The sequence below is a fragment of the Xenopus tropicalis genome, chromosome 7 (genome assembly GCF_000004195.4).
Source record: "Xenopus tropicalis strain Nigerian chromosome 7, UCB_Xtro_10.0, whole genome shotgun sequence".
Classification (NCBI taxonomy): domain Eukaryota; kingdom Metazoa; phylum Chordata; class Amphibia; order Anura; family Pipidae; genus Xenopus; species Xenopus tropicalis.
The window spans coordinates 128,144,694-128,162,597 of NC_030683.2; the positions used below are offsets into that span (position 1 = coordinate 128,144,694).

The window sequence follows — 17,904 nt, forward strand, 5'->3', positions numbered from 1 at the left end:
GAATAAAATGTAATATTCTTACATATATAATATTGTTAAACAGGATCAGTAGAATGCAATATTTTTAAACATATTGGCTGCGATTTTTGTTCCTTCATTGCCACCGTATTTAATAATAAAAAAAAACTTGACCATGTTAAATATCCAAAAACAGTTTGATCTCAATAAAAAATTCCATTCTTCAATCTTCGGGGAATCTAATATTTTCCCTGATTATTAACCCTTTCCTGACATCATAAAATTTTCCTGACCGTTGTAAAAGTGGTAGTGTGTCGGTTTGTTGGAAGGCTTTAGACTGCTTTGAGCAGTCGAACATAATACTACAATTTTATGGGGTGCTAATGCTCAGAGGAAGCACTGAGCTCTAACATACCTCTGAACCATTAATTCCCAAAGTAAATAGGGAATAACTCTATGTCAATTAAAAGAGTAGATTACCAGTTTGGTATATTAGTAGTCTAGCAACCAGCCAATAATTTGATTAATAGACTAGAAGATAAATAAGGTTGAAGACACACAGAGCTACTAGTAGCAGCTACTTGTCGCGGCTACAGAAACAGACAATGCTGATCATTTACTGATAATTGTCTCTACATGTGTTTTAGCAGAGGCCATTCTCAGTATTGTCTATGGCAGGGGATTTTCTGGCGTTTAGTAGCCATGACAAGTAGCTGCTACTACGTAGCCCAGTGTGTCTTCAGCCTTAAAGAGTACTGAATAAAAAGATGAATAAGAGAAAGTAACAGTAACAATACATTTATAGCCCCAAACAGAAATTTCACCACAGAAAAATTCATTTCGTGCATCAAAAAAAGTCGTAGTAGCAACGAATTGGTTGCACCACAAAGTATAGATGACGGCGACAAACGCGTTTCGCCGATTTTTCACCGTTTCACGAATTTTCTTGTTTCGTGAAATGGGAACAGATTCGCTTATCCTTAATTATAATACATGTTTTGGTTTTTTTTACAAACAATGTGCCATATTAAATGTGTATCTTATACTCACTGCCTTCGTATTCCTCTATTCCGGTTGGTTGTTGGACTTGTATGATCCAAATTCCTAAATGGAAGAGTGTGTAATACAAATATATTATTAACTAAGCTAATTCATTCATTATATTTGTAAGAAATGTTGCAATTTTGTTTATTGTAGTAATAAAGTTTTAGTAAAAAAAAAATACATTACCTTTTTTTCCTGGAACTGGAGCCAAAGGTTCTAGAAAAACAACAAGACCCAATAAGATTCAGAGATGTATCTGTTTCATTCTCAAGTCTTTCTCAAGCCAAACAATATATTTGCTTAGTTCTTTAATAACCCAGCCTGTATTTGTTAACAATAAATGAGGCATTTGAAAGAAATACTGTGCTGATCCCATCCGTTTGAAGCCCCAGTTAGTATGCATTTTTAAACCAATAAGTGACTAGTATTGACTGGTATTGTCATTCTTCTCTTGGAGTCATGAAATAGTTAAATATATTTGACATTAGGGATCAGGAATCAGGAATCATGGATTCGGCCAAATCCCAGCGTTTTTTCAAGGACTCGGTTTCGACTGGATCTGTGGTAATTGTGGAATTCCGAAGGGGTTAAATGGGCAGTGAAAACAATTTTTTAACCCCTTCCAATCCTAATCAGCATATGATAGTTAGAATTCGGTTCGGGATTAGGCCAAATCCTGCTGGGTGGGTTCGGGGGTTCGCCAAACCAAAAAAAGTAGGTTTGGTGCATCCCTATTTGACATGTTACCTTTCTTGTCTATTTGCTTATATTATAGAATAAGATCTCCTTCCTATTGTGTCTTGTACCCCTAATTCTCTATATATTTCTCTTTGTTTATTATGCTTGTCCTACTCTTCTATATTATACAATTCTACAGTGCAGCTTCTCCTAGTGGCACTCTATAAAGTAATACATACATATCTACATTGATATAGGGTCAGACCGGAGGGTGTAGGGCCCACTGGGGCTCCCGCCCTATGGGCCCTGCAGATGCCCCTGCTGACCGCGTCCCCTAACCTCCCACAGGGTCCCCCACCCGACGTCCTCCCCGAGCACGTATAAATTTAATGCGTCCGGGGAGGAACGGTTGGGTAGGGGGAGCACTGTCAAGGGTTGGGTAGGGGGAGCACTGCCAAGGGTCGGGTCTGGGCCGCTGGGGCCCATTGGAATTTTCCCCGGTGTCCCGGCAGCCCAGTCCAACCCTGCATACATACACATAAAGTTATAGTAAATTATCCCAGAGAGGCTTGGCTATTTTTTCTTATGCTGGCTTTGAACCTAGAATGTTCTAGAATCTAATAACATATACCAAGGCCGTAAACCATTGCCAAACCATTTCATGCAATATGAAATATATTAGATTCATACTCACTCCCTTTGAATTTAGTTGTCTTATCTAGGGATGCTAGTTCTAGAATCCATCCTGCTAAACACAAATACAAAAACAAGGGTTAATAATGATTCAGCGTGATTGGTTACAGCTCTGCATACAGATTAAAGCACAACTCTTTGCTCTCCATTCTAGAAGAACATAGGATTTGGGCAATGTGCAAACATAAGGGTGTTTGCCCCGTATTCTTAAATAAGGCTAAAAAATCCATTTCTTAACATTTTTAATTGTTAAATTACCTTGGGGAACTGGAGCTTCTGGTTCTAGAAGAATAAAAATAAATTAATAATTATAATTTTTAATAATAAAAGCTTTACTAATACATAGAACTAAAGATATTTTAAAGAGAATACGAAAGTGAAAGGCCATGTTTCTGTTACTATGGGATTAAAAAATGAATCAAATTATGGCGCTAAAATAAGTCATTTCTATAATAAAAATCTGTGCAAATTTGTAATTTTTGTAAAATCCTTTTCTTTATTTTAAATGGTTTAGTTGCCCTTGGACCAGCTCTTGTGGTATTATTGTGGCATGCATATTATCTATTTGTGCCTGTTTGTCTGGTTCATTTGTGTGCAACACATGCTTTTTGGAACATATTCCTTTGGATTTGATGTAAATAAGTAAAATTATACATATTTTCTATACATATTTGAATAATATTTTAAAGGGGACCCGTCACCTACATATATAAAAAGTTGTATAATAAAAGTCCTTTAAAAATTAAACATGCAACTGAAGTTCTTTTTTTAATTAAATTACCCATTCCTATTATAAATGTATTTAAAAATCTGAGCTGTCAATCATATCTTGCCTGCCCCGCCTCTATGCCGCAGGCATAGAGGCGGGGCAGGCAATATATGATTGACAGCTCAGATTTTTAATCACTATTACTAGTGATGAGCGAATCTGTCCCGCTTCGCTACGCCGAAAATTTGCAAATCTTTCAAAAGATTCGGGAAACGGGGAAAAATTCGCAAAACGGTGAAAATGTCTCCCCCAGCTATTTTTTTGTCGCCCGTGGCTATTCTTTTGTCGCATGACTATTCTTGGCGGGGCAGGCAATATATGATTGACAGCTCAGATTTTTAATTACTATTACTAGTGATGAGCGAATCTGTCCCGTTCTGCTACGCCGAAAAATTTGCGAATCTCTCAAAAGATTTGCAAAACGACGAAAAATTCACGAAACGGTGAAAATGTCGCCCGCGGCTATTCTTTTGTCACCCGCGGCTATTCTTTTGTCGCATGACTATTCTTGGCGGGGCAGGCAATATATGATTGACAGCTCTGATTTTTAATTACTATTACTAGTGATGAGCGAATCTGTCCCGTTTCGCTACGCCGAAAAATTTGCGAATCTCTCAAAAGATTCGCGAAACGACGAAAAATTCACGAAACGGTGAACATGTCGCCCGCGGCTATTCTTTTGCCGCCCATGGCTATTCTTTTAACGCGGGTGACAATTTTTGGACACGCACCAAATTTTTTCGCGAAACAATCCGCCAAAAATTCACCGCGAATCCATGCCTGGCGAAACATTTCGCCCATCACTAACTATTACTTTAACTTTCCATTCAGCTCTTCCTAGATATCACCTAGATGGCAAATGTATAAGATTTTGGGGTGATACAAAGCTTTGCCTTAATAACAGTGTACACAAAATGGCGCCGGCCTGCTGGCTGTGATTGTAAATTGCAGGACTGATGGGGAAAAAAATTAAATAATGTATACAGTGTAAATAACGTTTATTTTATTCAACTAACATGATGGAAAAGGATTTGGAATTTTTTCCTAGGGCGACAGGTCCCCTTTAATTGCATAAGATACATATATCATTAAAATTGGCTGTAGACTAGTTACCGCACCATTTTTTTTTGACACTTGTAATTTTTTTTACGCACGCGACAATATTTTTTACATGGGTGACAAATTTTTGTTGCGCAGCAAATTTTAACGCAGTGAATTTTGTCACCTATTTCGAAACAAACCGCCAATGGCGAAACGTGGAAATTCGCCGCAAATCCATGCCTGCAGAATTATTTCGCCCATCACTAATCATGATGTGTTTGTTAAGAACAAACCTAAGACAATTGCACCTAGAAATGATTATTTTATCTGTATACATAACATATCCTTACGTTAAGTTTTCAAAGACAAAGTTCAAATTTGTATATTGAATTTTGGAAAATGGATTATTCCAGTCAAGTTTGTCTTTCTATATGAATCTCGGCATAGGTGCTCAGGTTCTTACTTACTCTCTTCATATGGAAGTGGCAAAGTTGGTCCTTCTGTTTCTATAATCCAGTCTCCTAAACACAATTACAGATTATCCAAGTTAAAAGTTTGAAAAATATAGAATTGTAAATCAGAACAAAGCACTTTATATGAATGCAGGAACATTTGCCAAATTATCACAGATATAATAAATCTTTGCCTCCATCTTTTGACCCCATTTTACTTTCTTGAAATACCCATTAACCCAAATATTGTTCCATGAGCAATTAATATACCAGCAACAATACTAAATGATTTATATTGCTGGGGTGCAGATTTATCAACTTTTTCATCAAAGGTTTTGCTACGATTTGATTTTTTATTGAATTTAGGTTTCTAAAACTCTAATATCTGGGCTTTATTAAGCACAAACAACTCAAAACCAAAAGCCGGCAAGTTCATGTAGAAGTCAACGGCACTTGCATTCTTATCATTCAAGCAATTTTGAACTTTTATATTTGTAAATGATCAAATGCTAAAGTTTTGAGTGTTTGAGTTTTTTCAAATTCGAAAGAAGGTGGGAAATTTGAATTTTCTTGAAGTTCTCTATCATAAGAAACACAGGATTTATTTTCTTCTTTTGTGTACACAGAAAAATCATTCAGGGCACAGGCTCAGTTTGCTCCTCTCTCTCCCTCTCTCCCTCCCATCAATTTGCTCCTCTCTCCCCCCTCCCTTCTTCTGCTCCCCCTCCCATCAGAGTTACAAAGAGTTGCTCTACCCCAACTCCTTATAATCTAAGCTACAAGCAGCTAGAGCTGCAGCACGAAAGCTACTGAGACCAAGCTAAAATGGCAGCTGCTATCTTGAACAAACAGAGAGAGCTTCTAGGGCTGTTTACTCCGGTATGGTAAAGCTTTCTACAGATTAAATATAGTGTTCTAGGTGGCACTAATGTGGCAAATCTATTGGCAGTAAAATGCCAAAATGGCTTTCCTTCTCCTTTAATGTGTTCACATATTGAAATATGTGCAATACAACAAGGTGGGTTGACTTTGTTATAACTTACCTTCTGGCCCTGGAAGTGGAGCTTTAGGTCCTACAGGAAGAAAAGGTGGCACAAACAAAATATCTCATTCAGAAATAGACGATAGGATTGAAAACTATTCAATCAGGAGTTAGATAATTATTCTACGTATAGAATTTAATATTGCGGTATCACAATAATTATTTATTACTTGAATTTGAATGTAGTTACTATGCCAATAAAAATACATGAACCCTTACACCCTATATACATAAATGATACTGTGAAAGATTACAACACAGCCATCACACTTTTTCACCATTTGGGAAGATGTAAGACTTTACATTGGTCTAGAAAAGCAGGGGATCCCCAACCAGTTGCTCGGGGGCAACAAATTGCTCACTAGCCCTTTGATGTTGCTTCCAGTGGCCTCAAAGTAGAAGCTTATTTTTGAATTTCTGATTCGGAGGCAAGTTTTTGGAGGCTTTAAGACCAAGAGTACTGCCAAACAGAACCTCCTGTAGGCTGCCAATCCACATAGTGGCTACAAAATAGCCAATCACAGCCTTTTTTGGTCACCCACATGCCTGTGTTGCTTCCCAACTGACTTTTTGGGTGCTGAAAAACTAGGCTTATACTCGAGTATATACAGTAAATGTTGCTCACAAGTTAAAAAGTTTGGGGACCCCTGGTCTAGAAAGTATCACTAGGCCGTACTGCTCTCCAGTTCAGCTTATAGTAAAAGCTAGGAAGGACTCTTGAACTAAATATCCCTTAAACTAGATAAGGATTTTTTTTCCATTTGGTCTGACTTCATCTTCTAAACAGGAAGTCAAAAGGGTCCATAGCTCCCTATGACATCATAGCATTATAATAATTTAAATATAATACACTTATACCCTGCTCTTTTGTGTGTTTATATATAAGCTATAGGGTACTATAGGCTGCATGTAAGGCTCTGTAGGGCTTATGCAGCAAATAACCGATAAGATAGCGGGATCTTTAGAATAAAACAGTTTTAATACTTAACTGGTGATAAAGGGTAGACTTCATGATTAAAAGATGGTTACACACAATAGTAGAGTTGCTGGAAAAATGTTTATTGTATGCAGATGCTGAATAGACAGATATAATCTATAAAGAGTGTTTTAGCTTTTTGACCCCATCATTTAATGTTTACATTATACTTACGTCCTACATATTGTACTGTTCCAGTTGGGAATCTCACATGTATGATCCATAATCCTAAACATAACAATAATATAAATAAAGTTACCTTTGTTCAGGTAGATGAAATTATAAAAGAGTTGTAATAATAAATGCCACCCGGAGTTAAGTGTAATGTAGATTTGTGTTAATATATAATAAAATATATTAAAAAAAACTATATATAATAACATCATATACAGAGAAATTGTGACTAGCCCACCAAGGATTAACATGATTAACATCTATTATAGTTGGCTTTTTGCTAGGTAAATCATTTTTTAAAAATCCCTAGGAATAATATGTGTAGGTCAACAATGAAAGTGATACTCAGTATCAATATCACAAATATTTAGGGGCACATTTACTTAGCAATGTTGAGATAAAGTCGGATTTTTCCTTACTTTTAGATAATTTTGAGATTTATGAATGGGTTTTCATTAGAACTCTATTGTTTCACTATTGTTTCCCGAAAAATGTGTTTAAAAAAATAAATTAATTCCCTCGTATTCAGTTTCACCCAGTTTCAAGTGGAACTTAATCCCCTCATTGTATTCAGTTTCACCCGGTTTCAAGGGGAACTTAATACCCTCATTGTTTTCATTTTCACCCAGTTTCAAGTGAAACTTAAATACATTGGTGTTTTCCAAGAGTGCCAATGCTCCTAAAATGGCTGCTGGAGCACTTCCTGTTTGGGAAAAATAAAGAGGATTCATGGAAACGAACGTCTGTTTAAACTCAAATTTTTTTGAGTTCTAACAATACTTTCAAATAAAAATTTTTTTGATTTTTGAATGTAAACTCGAAATTTTTGATCAAACGATTCAAGCGTTATTGTGACATTTTAGAAATACAGCAATGATCGAGTTTAATTCAAATTTATACCATGTTGAGTTTTTCACTTTCAAGGCCAGAAAAAAACAAATTTTAGTAAATGTGCCCCTTAGATTCATAAACACTTTTCCAAACATTCATTTAGATGTTTGAATTTTTACCTAATTATTTTACAAAATAACTCAGAATGATCAACACTTGTTACCATTTGATCCCGGAATTGATGCAGAAGGTTCTAAATAAAAACAGGATAATTTCAAAATTATTACACATTTCAAAGCAAACGTATTAGGGAAAATGTATGTGTGTGTTTGTGTGTAATAATAGCGAGATAAATTAAAAAAGCAAAATATTTTGCGACAATATTAAAAAATCAAGATTATTTTATTGGTTTGCTGGGAATACAATTATGATAAAAAATAATTCGGTTCAAACCATTACTTTTATATATTTGTACTTACTCCCTTTGAATTTGGATGGTTGTCCATTACGGCTTACTTCTATGATAAAGTCTCCTAAAGACAGAAATATTATTAATTTTTTTTTTTTTTATAAATTGACATGAGATGTAAGGGCAGATTTATCAATTTTCAAGTTGGTAAATATTTTCAAATCTTTTTTTTTTCCTCAGGATTGTTGTTTTTTTTTTTTAATTCTTGAGAATTAGCTTATTTAAGAAAAGACTAATAGTTGTCATAAAAAAAAATCCCATTGTTCCGTTCATATTCCACAAGGCTGAAGATTTTAACTGTTTTCATAAATTGGGAAAATAATTTAAAAAGTTGCCCCAACTGTGAAAATTAAGCAAATTGTGCACACATTATATACACTAGCCATCTTATATTTAATTCTATCATGCTCTTAATATACTTTGTTTTGATATCATTTTTTTTATTATTAACCACATTAATCACCAGCATATGTACTTACAATTAGTGATGAGTGAATCTGTCCTGTTTTGCGTCACCAGAAAATTTGCTAAACAGTAGAAAATCCGTGGAACGCAACTTTTTTGTTGCCTGCATCTTTTTTTGCAGCAACCATGCCCAATTTGATGTGACCACGCCTATATTGATGTGACCGCATCCAATTTGTCGTGACCACGCCCAATTTGATGTGACCACACCTATTTTTGATGCACAACACATTTTTCCGCTGCAAATTTTCACTGGTGTTTTCCGAAACAAATCACCAATGATAAAATGTGGAAATTAGCTGCGAATCCAGGCTTGGTGAAGACATTCACTCATCACTACTTACAATCAAATAAGGTGACAATAACCTACTATATTTTTATATTTGGATGTTTTTTTCCCCCGTATAAAAAAAAAATGATTTTGCAAATTACCTGTAGGAGTTGAAGCTCCAGGTTCTACAAAAATAAAAATTGGATTATGTTATTTACAAATATTTAGCATTTTACTCACTATCTGATTGTTATCAATATTGGATTGAAGGATTCCACATCTACAATACATAGTGGGGCTCATCTATAAACACTGGGCACATTTGCACCTGGGCAGTAACCCATAGCAACCAATCAGTGCTTATCCTTTTGGTGACAGCTGCAAGCTGAACAATGAAAATAAACCTCTGATTGGTTGCCATAGATTATAATATCAGATAAGGTTATCAATAAAATATCTATATTGCATTCTAAATGGCACACTATTAACCACTTCTTATATAGAAAATGTTTGTTATCTAAAGGAGAAGTTATAATCACTGGCCGGCCCAAATAAGGGCTGTGATTGGCTATTAGGGATCTGGCCAAATACCAAACTGAATCCGAATCCTAATTAGCATATGCTACTCCTAATTAGCATATGCTAATTAGGATCCGCAAGGGTTAAACTCTGCACACGTGCAGCACAATTTTTTTCACTTCTGTTTTCATTTGGATATTTAACCCTTCCAAATCCTAATCAGCATATGTTGATTAGGATTCGGTTCAGCCAGGACCGTGGATTCGGCCAAATCCAAACCCTACCGAAATAGGCCGAATCCTGGCCGAATACTGAACTGAATCCTGGATTTGGTGCATCCCTACTTACAAAAACCACACCAAGTTATGATTTCGATTTTTTTGTCTATTAAATCACTATTTTTACCTGGTTTATTCTCATTTTCAATTACAGATAGTAAAATTTTTAAACAAAAGAGTGACTTTTAAGTTGTGCCCAGGGTCAGACTGGGGGTCCCTGCAGGTGCCCCTGCTGGCCGCATCCCCCACGAGCCTCCCTTAACCCCACTGAGCCTCCCTAACCCCCTGCAGGGTCCCCCACCCGACGTCCACCCCTGAGCTTAAGTTTAACGTGTCAGGGGGGAACAGTCGGCCGGGGGAAGGCTGGCAAGGGTCGGGCCGGGGGAACGCTGGCAAGGGTCGGGCCGGGGGAGCGCTGCAAGGGTCAGGCCTGGGGGAGCACTGGCAAGGGTCGGGCCGGGGGAAGGCTGGCAAGGGTCGGGCCGGGGGAACGCTGACAAGGGTCGGGCCGGGGGAGCGCTGCAAGGGTCAGGCCTGGGGGAGCACTGGCAAGGGTCGGGCCGGGGGAATGCTGGCAAGGGTCAGGCCCGGGGGAACGCTGGCAAGGGTCAGGCCTGGGGGAGCGCTGGCAAGGGTCGGGCCGGGGGAAGGCTGCAAGGGTCAGGCCCAGGGGAACGCTGGCAAGGGTCGGGCCGGGGGAAGGCTGGCAAGGGTCAGGCCCAGGGGAATGCTGGCAAGGGTCAGGCCTGGGGGAGCGCTGGCAAGGGTCGGGCCGGGGGAAGGCTGCAAGGGTCAGGCCCAGGGGAACGCTGGCAAGGGTTGGGCCGGGGGAAGGCTGGCAAGGGTCGGGCCGGGGGAAGGCTGGCAAGGGTCAGGCCCAGGGGAATGCTGGCAAGGGTCAGGCCTGGGGGGAGCGCTGGCAAGGGTCGGGCCGGGGGAAGGCTGCAAGGGTCAGGCCCAGGGGAAGGCTGGCAAGGGTCGGGCCGGGGGAAGGCTGGCAAGGGTCAGGCCCAGGGGAACGCTGGCAAGGGTCGGGCCCGGGGGAAGGCTGGCAAGGGTCGGGCCGGGGGAAGGCTGGCAAGGGTCGGGCCCGGGGGAACGCTGGCAAGGGTCGGGCCCGGGGGAAGGCTGGCAAGGGTCGGGCCCAGGGGAACGCTGGCAAGGGTCGGGCCCAGGGGAACGCTGGCAAGGGTCGGGCCCGGGGGAAGGCTGGCAAGGGTCGGGCCGGGGGAAGGCTGGCAAGGGTCGGGCCCAGGGGAACGCTGGCAAGGGTCAGGCCCGGGGGAACGCTGGCAAGGGTCGGGCCCGGGGGAAGGCTGGCAAGGGTCGGGCCCGGGGGAAGGCTGGCAAGGGTCAGGCCCGGGGGAACGCTGGCAAGGGTCGGGCCCGGGGGAAGGCTGGCAAGGGTCGGGCCGGGGGAAGGCTGGCAAGGGTCGGGCCCGGGGGAACGCTGGCAAGGGTCGGGCCCGGGGGAAGGCTGGCAAGGGTCGGGCCCGGGGGAAGGCTGGCAAGGGTCGGGCCTGGGGGAACGCTGGCAAGGGTCGGGCCTGGGGGAAGGCTGGCAAGGGTCGGGCCTGGGGGAACGCTGGCAAGGGTCGGGCCGGGGCTCACTAGGGTCGAGGCCCATCGAGTTTTTTCCTGGTGTTCCAGCAGCCCAGTCCGACCCTGGTTGTGCCCAGGTTATGGGTATATGGAATTCAAAATATGTATTACTATATTCATGGGTGTATACGATATATTACCCACATCTACTATATTTTACTTACCCGGTTCATACTCCACTGGCAGTGTTGGTTTCTCTGTTTCTACTATCCAGTCTCCTAAACACCGACATAAAATGAAAATTTATTTCTATTCCTGCTACAGATTGAATCGATAATTTACACGTTGCTGAAGTGCAATATATTTCAACACAACGATTATATAAATGAAACCTATAATATTGCAATACACTGAATAATGAGGGAGTTCAGAGATGAATTCAGATGAATGGATGGAGCTCTAGTGCTTGGTATTGCCTCTAAATAGGGGCCTTCCTTGCTTTATTATCTCCTCTATATTCAACAGGGACGCTTTACCGTCAATATAGATCAATCACTGCGCGTCATTTTTGCAGTTAATGAGCTTTTTAAAAGAACAAATCCCTTTTCATTCAAAAGTGTAGGAGAAGTCAGTAGGGTGTCCTGCCAATTAGTGCCATTCCATATAATACTCAGCGGTTAGCTTACCGTCTGTGTCTGGAAGTAAAGATATGGGTCCTAAAAAAGAATAAAATGGGTTGGTCAAATATTGAAGGACATTCAGTGTTTTGAAATAGAAGAAATTTGTGTATTCCTTTCTGTCTTGTGATGTCATCGGTGTCACATGACACTAAAACTTGTATTAGTTAATAAATAATGTACTGTCGAAGGTCACCTCGGGGTTCCATGACCTGTATAAAGGCACCCGACCTTCCATTTTGTTCCTTTATATGGTCACGGAACTCCTTGGTAACGTATAATATACTTATATTTTACAATACGGGTACAGATAGAGTAGACATTCTTATACTTCTTGTGTAATCAACATTAATATACTTTATTTTGAAGTCCGTTGAATCTTCAGCTTTACTGATGTGTTTATAGTTTGTATAGCAGGATTAATTGTACATGAATATACTCACTCCCTTCATAATTCACTTTTCCTGTTGGTGTTGACACAGAAATAATCCATATTCCTAAACACACACCAAAAAAATATATATTTATAAAAATATATTTTTTTTAACAGTAAGAGCACAACATTAACACTAAGGAAAACATTTCATATCCACATAAAGATAGATGGATAGATAGAGAGAGAGAGAGAGAAAGAGAGATAGAGAGAGAGATAGATAGATAATAGATGATAGATAGGTAGATAGATAGATAGATAAATAGATAGATTCAGTAGATAGATAGATAGATCGATAGATAGATAGATAGATAGATAGATAGATAGATAATAGATAGATAGATGATAGACAGATAGATAGATATATAGATAATAGATGATAGATTCAGTAGATAGATGATAGATAGATAGATAGATAGATAGATAGATGTATAGATAGATAGATAGATAATAGATAGATAGATATATAGATAGATTCAGTAGATAGATGATAGATAGATAATAGATATATAATAGATAGATAGATGTATAGATAGATAGATAGATAGATAAGTAGATAGATATATGTATAGATAGATAGAGATAGGTAGATAGATGTATAGATAGATGGATAATAGATGATAGATAGATAGATTCAGTAGATAGATGATAGATAGATAATAGATGATAGATAGATAGGTAGATAGATAGATGTATAGATAGATAGATAGATAGATAATAGATGATAGATTCAGTAGATAGATGATAGATAGATAGAAAGAAAGAAAGAAAGATAGATAGACAGATAGATAGATCTAAAAAATAAAGTTTACTTTTTTCCATATTACAGTTTTTCCCATAGCAATTTTTTTTTTAACATTATATTTTATCAGATTTTTTATCTTAAATTGTAAATTACCTTTCCTGTTTGGAATCGGAGCTACCGGTCCTATGAGCATCAAACACAAGAAGAAATGGTGTCATTATATGCAATAAAATGTCCCTAATTCATGAAAACATTTAAGAGCCCTAAATCGCTCATTTATAGAGATTCTACAAGTAGAAGCGCAGAACCCTGATTTCACGTTTCCCATGGGACTGGCATCAGAACGGCGTAAATTCAGGGGAAACGTTAAATCCGGGAAAGAAAGAAACACAGCTTTGCCTTAATGGGACTGCGTCAAAATGGTGTCAATTGTGTGAAAATGTACTCAGTAACACTGGGCTACACCCAGGGTTGGACTGGGGGGTGCAGGGCCCATCTGGGCCCCCACAACCCCCAAGGTACCCTGCAAGGCCCCCAGCTGTCGTGCACACCTAATCCCCCCCTGCAGGTGCCCCTGTCCAACGTCCTCCCCTGAATGCGTGTATGTGAAACGTGTCATAGGAGAAGGTTGGAGGCCAGAAGAAATGGCAATAGGGTTGGGTCTGGGCTGCTGGGGCCCACCAATGCCGGGGCCGACCGGTATTTTCACGGTGGCCCAGTCCAACCCTGGCTACACCCCCTATTAGCTGCTCGGAGTAAAGGGGGGCTCTGGGCAGTGATAAGTACTGTATGTTTGTGACTGTAGAGCTCAGTACCAACGTCGATTGCCCAATATATCTATCATCTTTTACAGAAGGGAGTGAAGCGCATCTATATATTTCTTTTCAGGGCCAATTTATTAAAAAACGATTTGTTTGATTATCCCGTGAGATTTACCAAGAATATAATAAATCAGAATTTTGCAATGCATTAAATTTAACGCACAGAGATGACAAATTGACACATTCAGTTACTCTGGTAAATGCGTCTGTTCAATAAGACTTTTCAGTAGTGATGAGCAAATTTTTTCACCAGGTAGCAAATTTCCACATTGCCGAATTGTTTTGTGAAACTTCTGTGAAAATTCGCCATTCGTCGTGTGTCAAAAAAAAAGTCATGGTCGCGCCAAAATAGGCTCGGTAGTGTCAAATTGGGCATGGTCACATCAAATTGGTCGCGGTTGCGTCAAAATGGACACAGTTGTGGCAAAATAGGCACGGTCATGCCAAAAAAAGATAGTGTGACAAAAGCGTTTTGTGGATTTTTTGCCGTTTCGTGATTTTTCTTGACGTTTTGCTAAGTTTTTTGTGAAGCTAAATGGGAGAGATTCGCTCATCACTACTTTTCAGTGAAAAAATGGGGATACGTGGGGACCTCCTAATGGTTGGAAATAGTGATATCTGGCCAAAAAATAGCCAGATATATGTCGGGCAGTTTGGGAAAATCCAACAATATGAACCAGTTGTTGGCCCCTAGGTCTAAACACTCTCATTGGTAAATCTGTTTCTTTGGGGACCTCAAAATTGTTCTGATAGGCCCCCCTGGGGACACCGTACATGGGCTCTTATAAATAGTGATAAGCGATTTTTTCGCCAGGCATGGATTCGCAGCGAATTTCCGCATTTCACCATTGGCGAATTGTTTTGCGAAACTTCCTTGAAAATTTGTTGCACGAAAAACGTTTTTGTCGCACAGGAAAATTGGGCGCGTCAAAAATGAGCAACAAATGCGTTTCGCAAATTTTCTTGCCGTTTCGCAAATTTTACGACGAAGCAAAACGGGACAGATTCGCTCATCACTACTTATAAACAAGTGTATTTGTGGAGATTTCAGGGAGCTACTGTATATTATGTACCTGTTACGGCCCTTACTCAGCTGTAAATCGATTTTGGGAAAATACAGAGCTTTATGAAAGAGCACAAATGTCCTCAACTTCCTTACAAACATTCATTATTCAATCAAATAAATAAATATATATATATACTTACTCCCTTTGTATTTAGTTGGTTTATCAGGCTGTGCCATTTCAATGATGAAATCTCCTAGAAAAAAGTTTAGTTTGACATAAAATAAATAAATGTCTGCTTATCTGTATCTATGGGGCATTTCTACTCCCCTTAGCTGGGTATGTAATTACCTGTAGGGGTGGGAGCTCCTGGTTCTGCAGAAATAAATTAGAAATATTCATCAGATTTGAAAAAAATGACTTATTTTACTCTTGTAACTTATAATTTTTATTGAATTTTATAAAGAAGGGAGGGGAAGAAAAATAAAGGTGGGGTTAATACAAGTAAGATATACAAAGCGTCCATATTTTACTCATCTAAACTATTTGTAGCGGTTCAAATAGAATTGAATGTAGAAATGTATTGCTCTCGACATTACATGTTTATTAACAAATACATTGAAGGGGTCATTTACTCTGATTAAGGACGTAAGTGCCAAGGAGGGGACAAGAGACCAGAGAATGCAGGCAGCACTGTATTCATGGGGAACATAAATCTCTTATAAATCTCCATTTAGGAGATCTATACAATCAGTAGTAATGCCATAGAAGGATACATTCACAGGGCATATAAGACTTAGGGGCCGATTTACTAATCCACGAACAGATCGAAAGCGTCCGAATGCGGTTTTTTCGTGACTTTTTCATAGCCGTTACAACTTGCGCAAATTGTCACGACTTTTTCGTAGCCGTCGCAAAAAAATCAGAAAGGTTTGCCTGCCGTTTACTAGCGCTCAATACGAATAAATTGCGACAATATACGAGCATATCGTAACGGCTACGAAAAAGTCGCAACAAGTTACGAAAAAGTCGTAACGGTGATGAAAAAAAATCGCAAAAAATACGAAAAAGTTGCAAAATGTTCGTTTCCAATCCGAATTTTTCCCATTCGGATTCGTGGATTAGTAAATGTGCCCCTTAGATTTGGTTATTACTCCAGCTTTTGGAAAAAAGAAGAAATTGTATATATAAATCATATTCAGTGATATTTGACAAAACTGGCACATTTTGCTTTGCCGAAAGATTCCCCTGAGAAGGCAGGGGATGAATAATACTGACATCTGTAGGGGGCTTCAGATAAACAGACTGCATGACTGTATGAAAGAAAACCACAATTTTTTGTTGTGTTGTTTGGTCAACTGTGTTCAATTATTGAACCAGTTCAATGGCACCCCATAAGGCACCCATCGTTATCTCTAACATTCTGTACTTTGTACTCCTATCTGCACATATACTCACCTGGCTCATATGGCACCGGTACCGTTGGCTGCTCGGTTTCTATGAGCCATTCTCCTGATAAGAAAAGTTCACAGTTGTTAACAGAAAGTGGCCTTTTTGCATTTTTAAATGTATTCTGAGGAGTCCAGATCCTGACCCACTAAAAACTGACCTTTACTATTGCTGTAGTCTACAATAAGGGCTATGGGACATTGGGTGTTTTGTTCAAAGCATCTACTACCCAATGTTCCCCTGAACATTCATAAAGGGATTTTTTGGTGGTGGGTAGTGGTTCAAGAGTCTCCTGGGGTATAATAGACATTTAGGGGCACATTTACTAACCCACGAACGGGCCGAATGCGTCCGATTGCGTTTTTTTCGTAATGATCGGTATTTTGCGATTTTTTTCGTATTTTTTACGTTTTTTTCGGCGTCTTTACGATTTTTGCGAAAAACCGCGAGTTTTTCGTAGCCATTCCAAAAGTTGCGCAAAGTCGCGATTTTTTCGTAGCATTAAAACTTGCGCGAAACGTCGCGCCTTTTAAGTTTTAACGCTATGAAAAAGGCGCGACTTTTCGCGCAAGTGTTAACGCTACGAAAAAATTGCGACTTTGCGCAACTTTCGTAATGGCTACGAAAAACTCGCGTTTTTTTGCAAAAATCGTAAAGACGCCGAAAAAATCGCAAAAAATATGAAAAAGTCGCAAAATATTCGTTTTCCAATCGGAATTTTTCCAATTCGGGTTCGAATTCGTGTCTTAGTAAATCAGCCCCTTAGTCATCTTGCCATTTCCCAAATGGTGCCTTTTTGTGGTGCGAGGTGTCCGCTTTTACATTTGTGCTACTATTCTTATATTATTTTAGCTCAAACTAGTATGTTTTTGCCGGGAACTATTCCATTTCCCATTCAAAGAATAATTCAGAATATGTCTATTTACCTTCTGTTCCAGGAAGTGGGGCTTTAGGTACTGGAGAAAAATGCCAACAATTAATTTCAAATTCTTAATGCAAACAAATATACAATACAACTGCTAATAGACAGCGGAACGTACATTTATCCCATGAAAAATGCAATGACCCTAAACAGTTTGTTAGTATTATCTACTTACTTCCATAATAGTCCTCAGTTCCTAATGGTGCTGCTACTCTCACGATATATACTCCTAAGGGAACAGAGAATAGCGACAGAAAATATAAATGCTATAAAGTTTACTATACTGTATATATATATATATATATATTAATGTTTTTTTTATTTATGATACAGGGTACATACTTCTAAATAATACAAAAAATCTGAGTTATGGAAAGGAAGCAATGCAAGAAAAGGATACAAAGAAGTATATTATGCACTTATAGTTTTTATACTCTATCATTATCATTATCAGTAACTGTATTGTTTATAGGAGAAATATCTATTTCTAATTCAATTTTTGATCTGTTTTAATAATGACATTTTGAAAGTCGAAGGTTACCTTTTCGTCCATGAATTGGTGCTATAGGTTCTACAATTATAAATGAAAATGTTATCAGAAAATGATGTTTGTGAGCGAATGCACGCGTTAATTCATTATTACTCTATAGT

General features: G+C 39.1%; 1 protein-coding gene across 1 annotated transcript in view; it reads right to left on the bottom strand.

Annotated features, from left to right (window-relative positions):
• Nucleotides 1–17,904, bottom strand: part of LOC116412020 — a 388,305-nt gene that overhangs the window by 68,642 nt on the left and 301,759 nt on the right. Inside the window, exons 278-297 of the mRNA XM_031905216.1 lie at nucleotides 17,795–17,824; nucleotides 17,429–17,482; nucleotides 17,258–17,287; nucleotides 16,341–16,394; nucleotides 15,234–15,257; nucleotides 15,085–15,138; nucleotides 13,211–13,240; nucleotides 12,323–12,376; nucleotides 11,889–11,918; nucleotides 11,427–11,480; nucleotides 9,025–9,048; nucleotides 8,138–8,191; nucleotides 7,882–7,911; nucleotides 6,828–6,881; nucleotides 5,679–5,708; nucleotides 4,651–4,704; nucleotides 2,632–2,655; nucleotides 2,375–2,428; nucleotides 1,189–1,218; nucleotides 1,009–1,062 (exon numbers count right to left, since the gene is read on the bottom strand). Coding sequence (XP_031761076.1) covers nucleotides 1,009–1,062; nucleotides 1,189–1,218; nucleotides 2,375–2,428; nucleotides 2,632–2,655; nucleotides 4,651–4,704; nucleotides 5,679–5,708; nucleotides 6,828–6,881; nucleotides 7,882–7,911; nucleotides 8,138–8,191; nucleotides 9,025–9,048; nucleotides 11,427–11,480; nucleotides 11,889–11,918; nucleotides 12,323–12,376; nucleotides 13,211–13,240; nucleotides 15,085–15,138; nucleotides 15,234–15,257; nucleotides 16,341–16,394; nucleotides 17,258–17,287; nucleotides 17,429–17,482; nucleotides 17,795–17,824 — 822 coding nt within the window. The remainder of the gene's footprint in view (nucleotides 1–1,008; nucleotides 1,063–1,188; nucleotides 1,219–2,374; nucleotides 2,429–2,631; nucleotides 2,656–4,650; nucleotides 4,705–5,678; nucleotides 5,709–6,827; nucleotides 6,882–7,881; nucleotides 7,912–8,137; nucleotides 8,192–9,024; nucleotides 9,049–11,426; nucleotides 11,481–11,888; nucleotides 11,919–12,322; nucleotides 12,377–13,210; nucleotides 13,241–15,084; nucleotides 15,139–15,233; nucleotides 15,258–16,340; nucleotides 16,395–17,257; nucleotides 17,288–17,428; nucleotides 17,483–17,794; nucleotides 17,825–17,904) is intronic.